The 17,478-nt window shown below is 42.1% G+C and overlaps 1 protein-coding gene across 8 annotated transcripts in view; it reads left to right on the top strand.

The window, feature by feature from the left end:
* The window catches only part of NTRK3 (neurotrophic receptor tyrosine kinase 3), a 1,063,191-nt gene that overhangs the window by 530,415 nt on the left and 515,298 nt on the right, over positions 1–17,478 (top strand). For all 8 annotated transcript variants that reach the window (XR_012242732.1, XR_012242731.1, XR_012242729.1 and 5 more), the window contains exons 7-9: positions 2,942–3,084; positions 11,438–11,579; positions 15,041–15,340. Coding sequence is in view for 4 of the 8 variants with exons in the window: in XM_073618426.1 (XP_073474527.1) it covers positions 2,942–3,084; positions 11,438–11,579; positions 15,041–15,340 (585 nt within the window). In the remaining 4 variants the exon portion in view is untranslated. The remainder of the gene's footprint in view (positions 1–2,941; positions 3,085–11,437; positions 11,580–15,040; positions 15,341–17,478) is intronic.

The raw sequence follows: 17,478 nt of genomic DNA, 5'->3' as shown, positions 1-17,478 counted from the left end.
GTAGAGCGTGTTTCCAAGTAGCGGGAAACTGAACTATCCGTACACGGATTACTCAGCTGCAGCTTGCGAGCCACTTTACATACACTCACAGGTATGTTCGTACTCGCGAGTGTACGTAAAGTGAGTGTCCGTAAAGAGGGGTTTGTCTGTACTTACCTATTTTCAGCCAGCTCTGGTCCGGTCTCGCGACCCCTTGGGATTGATTTGTTAAAGGCAATTAGACTGTGCACTTTGCAAAGAGCAGTTGCATTCTACAAGTGCAGTTGCTGCAGAGTTTAGTAAATGAGCAGAAGCTCTTCTGTCTTCCATCCAACCATGTTCAAGCAAAAATGCATTTTTTTTGTTATTTTAATTGCACGTGATTGGGTATTCTTTGCAAAGGGAAGCTTTACCTCATTTACTAAGTCCTGGGGCAACTCCACTTTGCAAAGTGCACAGTCTATTTGCCTTTAGTAAATCAGCTTCCTTGTGTCAGCCGGCAGTGGGTGCATGGAAGAAGAGAGAATGCTCAACAACAGCTGGTACAGCTTTTAGTGGTGACACCACCCATAGTTTCCTATGGTCCATCCATTGTTAGCGCTCTCTCCTCTTCCCTGCTGACTGACACAGGGGAGCTTGATCTTGTGACTGAACTGGAGTGAGATAAAATTAGGTACATTTTATACATCTTTCTTATACAGGTTAGTCAGCATAGGAGTATTATGGAGGGGGAAGTGAACATTTTTAAGATTAGTTTGTTTTATCACAGAATTCTACTTAACGTTAAAGTGGTTTCTATCTGCATCTGAGCATAATGACTAAATGGGCACTCTGCTAGAGTGTTTGATAATAGGGAAGGGTTAGAACCTTTATCAGGTTAATTTTTACTTCCTTTATTCTGCTTGAAAGATTTTTACTTACTTCCTGTCCTGGGGACACAATGGGAAATGAGAGGTAATATCTTAAAAGTGGGCAAAATTCCCATCTCAGAGTGTCGTCACAGAAGTTCCCATTGAAGGATTTTCCTTCACCTCTTGCTCAGGTGACAACTGTTTATGGACTTCTTTCTTGGTGACCATGGTCACTAGGAAAACATAGGGTAATCCTCCCAGAGGGGACACAGTTTAAAGCCGGCTAAAGATGAATCAAATCTTGGCTGGTTCAGCAGGGACTGGATCAGATTTGATCCATCTATGTGCAGGCTGGTTGTGATGAAGTCCTCTGACCATCCATGGGCATACATCACCACAGATTGACTTTGTATACAGAAAAGATCATCTGAGGCTCTCCCTCTCTCTGCTAATTTTTGTGGCTTCTGTATATGTACCTACTATGCAACCAGCTCACACAATATTCCTATATTATACAAAGTTGCAGACTGTTTTGTGGCTTTCTCTTGTGACCTCAGGGGCCCGTAGGTTCTTGGCCGGCTCCCCCCATTTTCTCCCAGGTGGTCATTCAAGGATGTTTTTCATGATTTTATACATTGTACAGTATACCATACCACATTGTAATAGAGTATAGTTCCTTTCTGTAGTTTATTAATACCGCTGAAGAAGAGCAGAGATATACCGTTCTCGAAACGTGTTGGATATCAACATTATGGGAACTATCTCAAGTTGTGACCCACATTTGGTGGAAATATTGTATATCTAACATAGACTATGAATAGCCCTTGTATCTATGTAATTTAATGCTTTTATCTTGAATATTTTTTGTCAATAATAAAGCTTTTGTTACTTTTATAATACATGGCACCTCTTTGAATGCTATATTTTTGCACACAACCTTGTTTCTGTTAAAGTGTCACTCATGAGGGTTCCTTTTCATTGTTTGTACTGAAGTCGATCCAACCAACCTGTCAGATTTTTTGCATGTGATTACTGCTGGCAGCTATAGCCGCTAGTAGTAATCAATGTATTCTGCTAGCAGGGCTGGCTTCTCATTGGCAGAACACAATAGCAATACGGTAGGGATCAACAATCAGTGTTGATGGAGGAAATGAGCGATCCATCAACACTCAATCCTCTGGTTGCAGGAAAGAAAATTGCATCATCTATGGCTTGCTTTAATCTTCCCTACTCTATCCAAACAGAAAAAAACACCACATTTACATATACATTGAAAGTAATGTTAACAAAAGTGTCTTTTTCAAGCTTATTCAGGCTTTAAAAACCAGGAAAATCGAAAAGAACTGTAGAGAAACGAGATCAGTGCTCTCTTATCTTCTGTGTCTTTCACCTGAACTTTGTTTTTTATAAGATAACAAAGCATGTCCTGTTGAGTATGCAGGTACAGCACTGACTTGAATTATGTTATCACGGCTTCTTATGGCATTGAGCATTTGAATATATTCCAGCCTTCTTGTCTTCCTAGAGGATTAGCTTACGTTATCGAGATAAATAATTCTCACTGCCACTCACAGCTCCATTTTCCACAGCCTGCCAACAGGTGCCAGAGAATATGTGATCAATATAATCAGCTTAGCGCCACTGTTTAAGGTTCCTTCGTTTTGTTTGCAAAAAAATGTAAAACCTAAAGAGGCTCCTCTATTTTCAAGTAGCATTTCTGTCGCTCCGTAAGCTGCAGATGGAAGGCTTTTCTATTAATGCATTCCTTGTAGCATCTTCTGGATTACAAACCCAGGGCAATTACGAACGTTGATGACATTATTGTGACTAGTTTTTATTTTGTTCCAGCTCATATCAGCAAAGGTTTCAAGATTAAAAATGGTGCCTATTAGGGGAGTGCAATATAATCACTAAATTGTCCATGGGGAATTAAGATAGGAGCAGATGGGCTACTTAAAAAACATTTTGGAGGATAAAATGAAACCATATCTCAAAGTAATCAGATTTTCGGAGGTATACTTTACACAGCTGAACTAGTGAACTCCCTGGAAGATCATATTTTTTATTAGGAGGTCAAGTAATGCAGTGATCTGTTTTTTTTTTGTGTGCAGATGTCCCCGAAATCAGCGTTAGTCATAGCAGTTTGGTGGTCCATGAAGGGGACAATGCTGTGATCACCTGTAATGGGTCTGGTTCACCCTTACCAGATGTGGATTGGACTGTTACAAACCTACATTCAATTAACACACATCAGGTGAGAGTCATGACTTAAAAGTCAAAGTAAAAAAAGTACTCTCCTTCTTTCTATTTGCATTTCTAAGCATATTATCTGTATATTTTGCAGAATAGAATGTACTCAAGCATTATGTATACAGTATATAATTTAGAATAAATGTCTTAAAATATATGTCTGGGCAAAAAAACACTTTAGTATTTTGGCAGGATCATCAAGTGTTTTTCCGTACTTGTAGCTTTTTTAAAAAGACAAAACATGGAGAAAAGTACATGTATTGAAAGATGGAAAAAAACAAAAAAAACAACAGTAACCAGCCTGGTATAACCCCTCTTACTCCCAGCATGCCTCTGTGTTTTGCTAGTGTCTTAGAAGAGTGGACACCTTTTTCTCTGCTCAGCTGAGAAAAGTCTAATCATTTTTTGCTAGCTACTTTTTAAGATAACTCTTCAAGCTGCTGAGCTGGTCTCAGCTATCTAGATTGGCACTAGTTTTTGAAGTCTACTGAACTGGACGACCGCATGACTAGCCTGGAATGTGACCTCTGGGATCTGCATTGTGAGTGATGCTTTTCAGACTTTTAGCTAGTTTATTAGCTCTTTCTGAAACCAGAGCCATGGTGAAGCCCCAAGTGTGACCCTGTCTCTGAAGGCTCACTTTGTGAATGGGCCTTGTGGGCTTAGCAGAGGGAGCTACTTTACTTGTGTGGCCACTGTGTGGCATTTTCAGTTCCCCAATTGCTGCCAGTTTACAGCAGAAGGGGTTAAAGCTGGGTGTAATGTGGCACACGTGTGTTTCCTTCTCTATTTTCCAATGCTGCTTTTGCACTGTAAGTGAGATATAGATTTATGCTTGCTTCGTCTCTACTACCCACCTACAGCAACTTGGCTGCCTGAAGCCTTTCCTTCTACCAGAAACCTTTTTAAGGCTTGGCCCTGAGTATTAAAGGCTTGGCCCTGAACCACATTGCCCTACCTTGCAGTGTAACATGACAGATGTCAGACACATAAGGAGCAGTCCCAGGTGCGTACAGCTCATGATCCACTGACAGTTCTGGTACTGTCTGCAATGCACCCCTTGAAAGGCTGACACTGGCAGCCTGGAATTTTTCTCATTAACTCTTGGCCCTCTCCCTGGTTCTATCCCAGAAGGATTTCATCACCTTTGTGCAAAATTTGGAGTCAGATTGAAAAATTAATTGCTGACGCTGACCTGCAGAGACTATAGGCGTATTTCCACTCCTCCCCCTGCAGAATCCTTATCAGATCTACCCGTGGCATTAGTTACTGCTGGGCCAGAAGGGCCAAAACTCTAACAGATGCTCAGTCTCTTAATGGCATAGCCTTCTAAATTAAATTAATAGATGCACCCATATTTATAAAAGAAAGAATGTGCATTTATTAATTTGCATTGAGGCATGTGGAGCATTGCAACCTAGATCAATGCATCACTGGGGCAATGCACAGACATTTGCATTGTTCATATCCAAGCTCCAGGTCTGTATCGAAATTTGGGTGTAACATCAAACTTGGTCTCAAAGGTAAACTAAGGCCCTTAAGTCCTTAATGAACAATGCCATCCTTGAGGATTTGCAGGTTGCTGACAGTATTCCAAGGCTTAAAGAGACCACAGTGGTTCTTATTGACATGGTTCACACCACTTTAAAATTAGAGGTTGAACTTGCAGCTTCTACTAGTGCTGTTCCCAGCCTAGGTACAGAGTTCACAAGACTGCTATAATTATTTTTATGCACCCATTGTTTTCCGTCATCTTTATGGAGACTGGAAAAACCCTAACAAGGTATTCATCCCTATTGGCTATCAGTGTCACTCCTGTAGCCAGTTGAGGTGGACTTTGTTAAAAGGTTAGCTGTACCTGCTGTGAATTTGGTAGTTTCCCATCTTAGCAAAGTCATAACTATTCATGTGATGAATGCACCTGTTTTTCATTGACAAGCAAATTCTTCTTTTATCTGGCAGTCCCTGCCCTACAACGTGCCATGGCCACAACTTGGATCTGCCAAATGTAAATGATTAGACTAGGGTCATCAAAAGATACCTGGTTGCCATTCAAACTGACCCTTAAATTAAGAAGTGTCTGGACCTCATGCTTGCAGCCTTGAGCTAGTGTGTGGATGAATTCTTAGAAGTTTCCCATCTCATTTCCTGTGTGCATCTCCTGTGAGTGAATATGAGGAGAACTCTTTAGCTCAAGTGCTGTCAATCTCGCAACCACTGCTTCAATGAAAAAAACTGAACCACTATGTCATTCCTTCTGGTCCCCGTAAAGGGGAGTCTGTTTCTCATTTCTCCATTTTCCAGTGGCTCAAACAGATGAACACTCAAGTTTCTCTGTCAAAGCACACTCTACTAGATCTGTGAGTGCTTCTTGGACTTTTCGGCATCAAGCTACTGTTTACCAGATTTACAAGATTGTCAGCTGGTATTTTGTTCAAACAATCTCTAATTTTTACCAAGTGGATATTCTGGCTTTTTCTGATGCCAACTATGGACATACGATCCTTCAAGTTGCTCTTTAGGTTGCAGGCGGTCCCCAGTTCTATTATTTTTTTGTGGGCCAGTTGGTGATTGGTGGCTGTTGCCAAGCCTGCAGTTGGACTGCTTTTGGGACATCCCAACAGTTCCCTCAATGGAATAAAATGTGATTTTTATACTTGCCAAAAATGTATTTCTTGAAGTTTAATAAGAGACACAGGTGCCACTGCTCCATATCTATGATCATGCTCTGGGTGTGCTTTTTTTTTCAAATGAACTTAAGCATGCTGGGAGTAGGAGGGGTTATACAGAGCTGGTCACTGTTTTGTTTGCCAGTTTCCATATCATCTTGTATGCAGCTGTATGACACAACCGTCTCTAAATTCACATGTGCCTTAATGAACTCCATGTAATGGATTTTATGGTAAGTAAGAAAATCCTATTATATTTTGCCCAGACACTTTAATGTGTTCTTCTGATAAACATGAAAATTTTAGGGAAGATTTTAGGGTTAGATTTTTATTTTTTGTTATCTTTGTTTTCCTGTCCTACTGTCACCCATTCACAGGGCCGATCCTAGGTTCACAGACGCCTGGGTGCAGAAATATTTCTGGCGCCCCCACGTGGGTGTGGTCATCTTACCAACTCCTCCCCTTTACAAATGTTACTATGGCAACGACTCAAACACAGAGATGCTCCCCTAAGAAGTCTTCATTATCCTAGGATCTTCCCATGATCTTTTAACAATAAAGAAAATACAGGAAGAGAGTACACTAACGAGACCTGGAGGGGAGTCTCTCTGATGCACACACAGAGGGCTGTCTGTTAGAAAGAGCCCCCAGACATAGTACAGGAGACGGTCAGAGACTGTAGACATGATACAAGAGACGGTCAGAGACTGCAATCATAGTACAGGAGATGGTCAGAGACTGCAGACATACTACAGGAGATGGTCAGAGACTGGAGATATAATACAGGAGATGGTCAGAGACTGCAGACATAGTACAGGAGACAGTCAGAGAATGCCGACATGATACAAGAGATGGTCAGAGACTGCAGACATGATACAGGAGATGATCAGAGACTGCAGACGTAGTACAGGAGATGATAAGAGACTGCAGACATAGTACAGGAGATGATAAGAGACTGCAGTTCCTATGGACGTTAGTAGATAATGGGTGATCGTCCCTCTCACCAGCGATACAGCAGCGATACAGCAGCGAACCAGCGATACAGCAACAATGGTTCCTCTGATCAGGAGTCAGCTCACACTGAATTGCCCGTGGCGAGTCCGCTGAGTAGCACCCACATCTGTATTCTGGCAATGACTCCACATTAGTACAGACTACATTAGTACAGACCCCCCCAGAACAAACCACCCCCCCCTCCATTAGTACAGACCCCCCAGGACAAACCACCCCCCTACATTAGTACAGACCCCCCAGAACAAACCACCCCCCTTCATTAGAATAGACCCCCCCAGGACAACCCTCCCCTTCATTAGAATAGACCCCCCCAGGACAACCCTCCCCTTCATTAGAATAGACCCCCCCTCCATTAGTATAGACCCCTGACAAAGCAGCCCCCCTCCATTGAGCTAATTAAAAAACACCCGGGCGGCAGCTGGAGAGGAGAGGACGATGTGCAGCTGCGCCGCCTGGGTGGAGAGCAGAGTGTGTCAGGCTTGGGCAGCAGGCAGGAGTTACACAGGAGTAGGAGAGCTGGAACACGTCGGGAACGGACCGCCCCCCCCCGAGACGTCACTGCGCGGCTGGTCTCTCTGCACACAGAGACACAGCCGCTACGATCTGTGGCTGGTTCTGCTCTCCTCCTCTGACAGGAGGAGGGAGGGGGGATGGCTGGGCTTCGGCAAGAGATACAGCGACGGCGGCTGCGGTGACTGGCAAAAAGAGCCACCTACAGACATGGAGAGGAGGAGGAGGGAGGGGAGCACTCTGGCGCTTCAGCGCCCCCACCTCTGTGGCGCCCGGGTGCACTGCACCCCGTGCACCCTGGCCAGGACCGGCCCTGCCCATTCACATCACTGGGACAGGGATGTTGGGGTAATCTCCCCAATGCAGATAGTGATAGAAACCCTGCAGATTTATTCTTAAATTAAAAAACAAAAAAAAAGCAGATTTTGAAGGGTCGGATTACAGTGGCTCCAGGCAGGAATCACAATGACAGCAGAGCAGCTGAACATTTAAAGCTTGGAAAGCAAGAGGGGATAATGTGGTCAAGTTATTGAAAAGAAAAAAGTGTCTTGAAGTGTTTTGGGTGATATTTTCTATGTCGCATGACTAAGGAATGTATAATGACTGTCAACATGTGTTTATAGACCCAACTGTTTACCTCTACTTTATTGCAGATGTAAAAATTGCTGTAAGGCTGGGCATACATCGATCAATTTTTTTAAATTCAGCCTGCAAGGCTGAGCAAAAAATAAAAATCTAACAAATTCATTTATAGCACAAATGGATGAATCCCACTGCTGGGCTATTGTATGGCAGCTGCCAAAATACCAATGCAGTCATGATACAGCCAACAATTTTCGCCCTGGTTCCTTTGCTTTTTTAATCAAAGGTTGATGGGCAGGAGGGCCCAATATATACCGTATTTATTGGCGTATAACACGCGCAGGCGTATAACATGCACCCCAAGTTTAGGAGGGAATTTTAAGGAAAAAAACTTTTAGCAGGGAAGTTTAAGGAAAAAAAACTTACATTAAAATGCCCATCAATGCAGCCTTATCGTGTCCATCTGCAGCCTTGTCAGTGTCATTGCAGCCTTTTCAGTGTCAGTGCAGCCTTGCCCCAGTGTCCATTGCAGCCTTGTCAGTGCAGCCTTGTCAGTGCAGATTTGCCCCAGTGCAGCCTTGTCAGTGTAGCCTTGTCAGTGCAGCTTTGCCCCAGTGCAGCCTTGTCAGTGCAGCTTTGCCCCAGTGCAGCATTGTCAGTGCAGCTTTGCCCCAGTGCAGCCTTGTCAGTGCAGCTTTGCCCCAGTGCAGCCTTGTCAGTGCAGTTTTGCCCCAGTGCAGCCTTGTCAGTGCAGCTTTGCCCCAGTGCAGCCTTGTCAGTGCAGCTTTGCCCCAGTGCAGCCTTGCCCCAGTGGTCAGTGCAGCCTTGTCATTTCAGCCTTGCCCCCAGTGTCCATTACAGATTTAAATATGGCGCCGCGGAGTTCGCAGGGACTCGGCGGAGCTGAACGAGTGCCGCCGAGATCACAGTGACTGGGCGGAGCCGAGATACACATATCCGATTGTACTCAGCTCTTCTCGGCGCTGCTCACAGTCACGCCCAGTCCCGCCCTATGATGGACATAACACAGGTCCAATGGCAGGACTGGGCGTGACTGTGAGCGGTGCCGAGAAGAGCTGAGTACAATCGGCTATGTGTATCTCGGCTCCGCCCAGTCACTGTGATCTCGGCGGCACTCGTTCCGCTCCGCGGTGCCATTTTTAAATCTACACGCTATGTGTATGTCGGCGGCGATCGCCCCGATCGATCAAAATTAGCGGGGATAGGTGTATAACATGCACCCACGATTTTCCCCTGATTTTAAGGGGAAAAAAGTGCGTGTTATAAGCCGATAAATATGGTAGTTATCTGAACCTTTAGCTCCTAATTAGATTTCATTTCATTTTCTCAATTCTGGTCATACAAAATAGTTACCAAATTTTTCCTCAGTGCTCTTTGCACTGCTTCATAAAAAAGCAGAAGCAATTTACAATGATAACATAAAATAATAGTGATAAGATAAAAATGATAATAATATGTGACAAGAGTGTACAATGTGAGATATCATCATGGTATTTTAGTTTGTGGAACAAACTGAGTTGGTGAAAAAAGTTTGTCAGAACTTTTAACAGATTTTATTTAGCAGAGAAGCTTAGCTGTGCACTTGTGCAGTGAACTGAATTGAAAATCTCCCATTTATATTTTATAGGGGTGGGAACCTTGTCCATTCCATTTAGTAAAAGTGCAGAAGAAGGTCATAAGGCTCAGAGTGGCATCTGTTCCTTTTGAGTAATACTGTACAAGTGTAAAGTCTGTCCAAGCCCTCTGTTGTCTCTATTACTCAGTGCATGTCACATCTCTGTGTCTAAACCTGTCACTTGTCTGTTTCCATTTGCTTTTTCCCTTCTGCCTAATGCTTGTTCTGATTTATTTAGGACAATGCAGATTTGTCCCCCTTTAGTTAACATCTGTTAAAATTAGAATTGCCTAATACCTTTGGTTTGGTTGGCTCTAAGTCATAGAATGATTCTGATGTAATCATTCCTTACAGCGTATGTCAAGCTGAGGTTCTGCTTGTGCTTTCTGTGTTTAGCACTGCTGAGGTTCTGCCAGTATTCTGCCCTACTGAGGTTCTCCCAGTGTTCTAGTCTGCTAACATTCTCACAGTGTTCTGTCCTGGTGGTGTTTTCTCAGTGTTCTGTCCTGCTGAGGCTTTCCCTGTGGTCTGCCATATTGATGCTCTTCTATTGTTTTGTCCTGCTTGAGTTCTACCTGTGTTTTGTCCACTGAGGTTCCCCTATTGTTTTGTCCTGCTTAAGTTCTACCTGTGTTTTGTCCTGCTGAGGTTCTGCTTGTGCTTCCTGTTTTGCCCTGCTGAGGGTCTCCCAGTGTCCTGACCTGCTGAGGGTCTCTCTTGTTCTGGCCTGCTGAAGGTCTCCCAGTGTTTCGCCCTGCTGAGGTTCTCCTTGTATTTTTCCCTTCTGAGGTTCTCACAGTGTTCTGCCCTGTTGAGGTTGTCCCAGTGTTCTGCCCTGCTGAGATTCTCCAAGTGTTCTCCCTGTTGAGATTCTGCTTGTGTTTTCCCCTGCTGAGGTTCTCCTTGTGTTTTGCCTGCTGAGGTTCTCTCAGTCTGTTGCCCTAATGAGGTTCTCCCAGTGTTTCTTCATCCTAACGTTCTGCTCATGTTTTGCCCTGCTGAGATTTTGTCTGTGTTTTGCTCTGCTGAGGTTCTCTCTGTGTTTTTTAATTAAGTTCTCCCAATGTTTCAAGATCCTGAAGTTCTCCCTGTGATCTACCTTAATTAGCTTCTACCTGTGTTCTGTCCTTCTGAGGTTCTCTCATTGTTTTGCAACACTAAGATTGTCCCTGTGTTTTGACCTGCTGAGATTCTCCATGTGTTCTGTACCGCTGAAGCTTTCCCTGTGGTCTACCATGGTTCTCCCAACATTTTACCCTTCTGAGGTTCTGTCTGTGTTTTTCATATAAGGCTATGCAAGTACAGAAATATACCTAGTTGAGTCCCATTCATCAGACCTATAAATGAAATATCACTTGATGGACGGATGAAGGAATAAATACATTTTTTTTCTTTATTAAATCATTTAAAATGATAGGTCTGTAAAGACTTTACATACTTTAATGAACACAGAATTTTACATGAGCAGATAACATTGTTCAGCTTTGTTTGTATTACTCTTTTATAGATAATGCCTTAAATACTAATTATTATATTTTAGAATCTGCGTATTTTCTGCATTTTAAAGAAATTATCGATTTGAATAGCTCTATAATGTCTTACACAATTGCAAAGTGTAAAGCTATTACGCACAAAACACATTTTTTACTAATTGTACAAATTCCCCACTATTGTTTATATGGAAATTGGACTTTATTCTGGCAATTATAGAGATAAAAAATATAGTTAACATTGTTAAGGAAATAACTATGTACAAAAAAAGCCATTTGTAGAATTGAATTCTTTTTTCTCTGCTGAAATCTTCTTTGATGTCATAATGAAAGCTGCTTTTGTTCTTTTGTGCTGATAGCTTCATAGCAATCTCTTTGCATTTGCTTTGTTCAATATTTAACGGCTTTCTTGCATAATTCTTTAACGCCTTCCTTGCGTGTTTGTGTTGGCTACAGACCAATGTCAATTGGACCAATGTGCATTCTATTAACCTGACCCTAGTGAATGTCTCCGGAGAAGACAACGGCTACGCCTTGACCTGCATAGCAGAAAATGTTGTGGGGATGACCAATGCAACTGTATTACTCACTGTCAACTGTAAGTTGGACCAAGGGCTATTGTCCTGAGTTTCAAAGTTGTCACCAGTTTCTCTACACAGTATATCACAAAGTGAGGAAGCATAGGAAGCAATAAGGCTGAATTATGTTTTGGACCAGGATAAGGCTAATCAAATAGGTTTCTTAGTTAGTCTTTTATTGTTCAAATGACCTTTACACCTAGGCAGTTAGCATTGCCTCCATTACTAATAGTTAAATCAAGTGTTTTGATCTCAGCAAGTTGCATATGAACACATTCACTGAACATAATGGGTAGGTAATGAAAGATGGAGGCACAGCTATCTTCTCAGACATGCTCTTTACCTTCCAACCTTTAGAACCTTTTTTTAAAAGGAAGCACACTGAGTAGGTATTATATTATTCAAGCTTGGGTCAGTGTACTGTACCTTCACGTTCATGGGAAATCCAGTTAATTACTACATATCTGTACAGGAGGCACAGCAATGAAATTTTCACATAGTTACAATTTGCATAAAAGCAAAATGTCAGGGCAATAACATTTACGTATGTGTGTTAATTTTTTGGAAGCTCTCAGAATTGGTAAAAAGGGATCATGGTAGGTGAAAAAGTATCTCCCAAAAGTGACTACACCCCTCACATTTTTGAAAATATTTTATTATATCTTTTTATGTGACAACACTGAAGAAATTGCACTTTGCTACAATGTAAAGTAGTGAGTGTACAGCTTGTATAACAGTGTAAATTTGCTGTCCCCTTTAAAATAACTCAACACACAGCCATCAATGTCTAAACCGCTGGCAACAAAAGTGAGTACACCTCAAGTGAAAATGTCCAAAGTGTCAATATTTTGTGTGGACACCATTATTTTCCAGCACTGCCTTAACCCTCCTGTCCATGGAGTTCACCAGAGCTTCACAGGTTGCCATTGGAGTCCTCTTCCACTCCTCCATGATGACATCACGGAGCTGGTGGATGTTAGAGACCTTGCGCTCCTCCACCTTTCATTTGAGAATGGTCCACAGATGCTCAATAGGGTTTAGGTCTGGAGACATGCTTGGCCAGTCCATCACCTTTACCCTCAGCTCCTTTAGCAAGGCAGTGGTCGTCTTGGAGGTATGTTTGGGGTCGTTATCATGTTGGAATACTGCCCTGCGGCCCAATCTCTGTAGGGAGGGGACATGCTCTGCTTCAGTATGTCACAGTACATGTTGGCATTCATGGTTCCCTCAATGAACTGTAGCTCCCCAGTGCCCGCAGCACTCATGCAGCCCCAGACCATGACACTCCCACCACCATGCTTGACTGTAGCAAGACAAACTTGTCTTTGTACTCCTCACCTGGTTGCCGCCACACACGCTTGACACCATCTGAACCAAATAAGTTTTTCTTGGTCTCATCAAACCACAGGACATGGTTCCAGTAATCAATGTCCTTAGTCTGCTTGTCTTCAGCAAACTATTTGCAGGCTTTCTTGTGGATCATCTTTAGAAGAGGCTTACTTCTGGGAGGACAGCCATGCAGACCAATTTGATGCAGTGTGCGGTGTATGGTCTGATCACTGACAGGCTGACGCCCCACCCCTTTAACCAATGCAGAAATGCTGTCAGCACTCATAAGTTTATTTCCCAAAGACAACCTCTGGATATGGCGCTGAGCACATGCACTCAACTTCTTTGGTAGACCATGGCGAGGCCTGTTCTGAGTGCAACCTGTCCTGTTAAACCGCTGTATGGTCTTGGCCATCATGCTGCAGCTCAGTTTCAAGGTCTTGGCAATCTTCTTATAGCCTAGGCCATCTTTATGTAGAGCAACAGTTCTTTTTTTCATATCCTCAGAGTTCTTTGCCATGAGGTGCCATGTTGAACTTCCAGTGACCAGTATGAAAGAGTGAGAGCGATAACACCAAACGAGTGTTACATGAGACCGGGGAGGGAAAATGGCTAATTGGGCCCAATTTGGACATTTGCATTTAGGGGTGTACTCACTTTTGTTGCCAGCGGTTTAGACATTAATGGCCGTGTGTTGAGTTATTTTGAGGGGGCAGCAAATTTACACTGTTATACAAGCTGTGCACTCACTACTTTACATTGTAGCAGTATACTTACTTCTGTGAGATACTGTGTGTGTGTGTGTGTGTGTGTGTGTGTGTGTGTGTGTATATATATATATATATTGTCAAAAGTATTGAGACACCTGCACATGAACTTTAATGGCGTATTAGTCCGTAGGGTTTAATATTGAGTTGGCCCACCCTTTTTCAACCTGACAGGGATGAATTAGAGTAGAGACAGTGCCTGACCTCACAAATGTGCTTCTGGAAGAATATTCAAACATTCCCATAGACACACTCCTAAACCTTGTGGACAGCCTTCCCAGAAGAGTTGAAGCTGTTATAGCTGCAAAGGGTTGGCCAACTCAATATTGAACCCTACAGACTAGAACTGGGATGCCATTAAAGTTAATGTGCGTGTAAAGGTGGGTGTCCCAATACTTTTGACAATGTAGTGTATATATTTCAATATTCATTATTTATTTTCAAATATACATTGTAATATTGTACAGATGAGGTTCCATATTAGTACAATTTTCACTTTATATCTACTGTTTATACAGTTTTGATTTTATACTAAAGTGATGGTGGAGCCCATTAACAAGACTAGAAAATGGCAGAAGTTGGAAAAGTGTATGTGGTGGTTAACTAATACTGGAGTGAAAAACAATGGTAGTGGTGACGGGTATATTGGGCATGGGTGTGGGGCAAGGGAGGGTGGAATTGGCAAAGGGGACGGCGGGAGGGAGACTTAAAAAAAGAAACATAAAGTGGTTGAAGATGAGGTGATGTGATGTGGGGAGGAGGAAGTAGCAAGACCAGTCCCAAAATATCTCTATATGTGATTAAAAATATGCCTCTGGGTACCCATATAGCTTTGACATGTTCTTCTATGTTATAGAGGGAATGTAATTTTGTTCACTTTTTTTAAGCAGTGGAAGTCTAGTGTGCCATTAGTTTCCATTTATCAGGAATGCAGCATCTAGCAGTATTAAAAAGGTTTATTAAGAGGAAAGATGTGTATACTTTGAGGTTGGCCCATTAAAAGGTACTTGGCTCTTTATTGGCTCTTTGTGCTTCTTCTTCCTCTCCCAATCTGAGCTCTGCTGTAAAAGAGATTGCAAGAGGTTGATTTCAAATCAGATTCAGATGCTTGCACCAGCTGGTCTTAGGTAATTTTTAGGAAACACATACTTACATGAATTAGTGTTTTTTATATGTGCCTAGATGTCAGAATTAATTATGACTAAAGTTCTCTACAGGTATCTGAGATGTTAATTTGAACAGAAAAATATATTTATTAGTTATTCTTGGCTTGTATATTTAGTGGGCTCAGACTGTGTATGCTCATATGTTACTGAAGCTGTAACTTCAAATCTATGATCCTTAGCCGAACATTCTTATCTCTTTTGTTGTATTTGAATTATCAGACCCACCTCGGATCCTGAGTTTGAAGGAGCCGGTATCGCGTCTCGAGCATTGTATAGAATTTGTGGTACGAGGGAATCCACGTCCAGAACTAACCTGGTATCATAACAAAATCGCTTTGCGGCAGGTGGATTTCATACGTACAGAATACTATGGGCAGGACAATGTTCTGGAAGGATGCCTATTATTTAACAAACCTACACATTATTACAATGGAAATTATACCTTGGTTGCTAAAAATAAGCATGGAGCTGCTAACCAAACTGTTTATGCACATTTCCTGGAACAGCCATATCCATCAGGTAATCTTTTTTCAGTTTACTGTATTTAGTTTCTCATTTCACACATTCTATAACATTTTGCGTTAATTTGTAAATGTGTCAAAAAAAAAAAAAATGTTACAAATCATCATAAACATTTTAGATGATTCTGTGCATCTCTGATTTTAATATAACAATCAACTTGCTAGTGACTGAAAATATTTTCTAAGGTAAACTTTTTTATTCCGTCTTTTTGATCCACATTTTAACCTGTCAGTTTTGCCTTGTTACCTTTCCCTTTAGTGTAGGTGTCTTAGAGGTTTTCTCCACCACAACAACTTTGATCATTCTGTAGAGAGATTACTGCCTTGCCTCCACTGTTTTGTGATTGGATATCATGGGTGGCCATTGGCTGTTCCAGTTACCCGTTGGCTATCTTATTTTCCTCGTAGCTCAGAAATCCACACCCAAAGTTAAAAGAAAGAATGGGAGCTACATTGTGGGACAACTCACATTTCTTTTCATGTCTTAATTTCTATGATGGCTTCACTTCACTTAAAACCTGTAGAAGATGCAGGTTTTTGAATCCACTCTTTAACCTGTAGTTTTGGCCTCTTTAACCTTTTAGTGTAGGTGTCTTAGCGGTTTACAGTATTCCGCTGCAACAATTTTGATCATGCAGTGGAGAGATTACTGCCTTGCCTTTACTGTCTTGTTATTGGATTCCATAGTTTGCTTTTGGGCATCCCAGTTGCCAGTTGACAGTCCCACTTGCCTAGCAGCTCAGAAAGCCAGATCCAAAATCAAAATAAGAAAGGGGAGCATCATGGGACAACTCACAATTCCTTTCATGTATTTTGATTTTTATGATGACTTCACATCACTTAAAACCTCTAGCAGATGTAGGTTTTTGATCCACTGTTTAACCTGTAGTTTAGGTTGCTTTACCTTTCTGTGTAGGTGTCTTAGAGGTTTTCTCCACTGCAACAATATTGATCATTCAGTGGAGATATTGCTGCCTTGCCTCTACTGGCTATCATAGTTTTCCATTGGCTGTCTAATGCCCCGTACACACGGTCGGAATTTCCAACAGAAAAAGTCCGATGGTAGCTATCAGTCGGATATTCTGACCGTGTGTATGCCCCATTGGACTTTTTCCGTTGGAAATGCCGATGGAGGTTATCCCGTTGGCAAGTCCGACCATGTGTATGCGGCATTAGTTGCCTGCTAGCAGTCCCATTTTCCATGCAGCGCAGAAAGCCAGACCCAAAATCAAAAAAATGAAACGAAAACATCATGGGAGAGGTCACAATTCCTTTCATGACTTTAGATTTTTATGATGACTTGAAACAGTAGTAAACGTGGACGTTAACCGCTTCAGCCCCGGAAGATTTTACCCGCTTCCTGACGAGAGCACTTTTTTGTGATTCGGCACTGCGTCGCTTTAACTGATAATTGCGCGGTTGTGCGACGCTGCACCCAAACAAAATTGACATCCTTTTTTTTCCCCACAAATAGAGCTTTCTTTTGGTGGTATTTGATCACCTCTGCGGTTTTTGTCTTTTGCGCTATAAACAAAAAAAGAGCAACCATTTTGAAAAAAAAATGCAATATTTTTTACTTTTTTCTATAATAAATATCCCCCAAAAATATATAAACAAACTATTTTTTTCCTAAGTTTAGGCCAATATGTATTCTTCTACATATTTTTGGTAAAAAAAATCACAATAAGCGTATATTGATTGGTTTGCGCAAAAGTTATAGCGCGTACAAAATAGGGGATAGTTTTATGGCATTTTTATTATTGATTTTTTTTTTTTTACTAGTAATGGAGGCGATCCGCGATTTTTATCGGGACTGCGACATTATGGCGGACACGTCGGACAATTTTAACAAATTTTTGGGACCATTGGCATTTTTACAGCGATTAGTGCTATAAAAATACATTGATTACTGTAAAAATGTCACTGGCAGTGAAGGGGTTAACCACTAGGGGGTGATCAAGGGGTTAATGTGTTCCCTAGTGTGTGTACTAACTGAAGGGGGGAGGGGACTGTGTAGGGGAAGAGATAAATCGCTGTTCATACTCTGTATGGGCAAACGATCTGTCACTTCTCCCCGCAGAGAACCGGAAACTGTATGTTTACACACACAGATCCCAGTTCTCCGTGTGCCCCGAG

The sequence above is a fragment of the Aquarana catesbeiana genome, linkage group LG03 (assembly GCF_042186555.1).
Source record: "Aquarana catesbeiana isolate 2022-GZ linkage group LG03, ASM4218655v1, whole genome shotgun sequence".
NCBI classification, from domain to species: Eukaryota; Metazoa; Chordata; class Amphibia; order Anura; family Ranidae; genus Aquarana; species Aquarana catesbeiana.
This window is presented reverse-complemented; position numbering and strand designations above follow the sequence as displayed.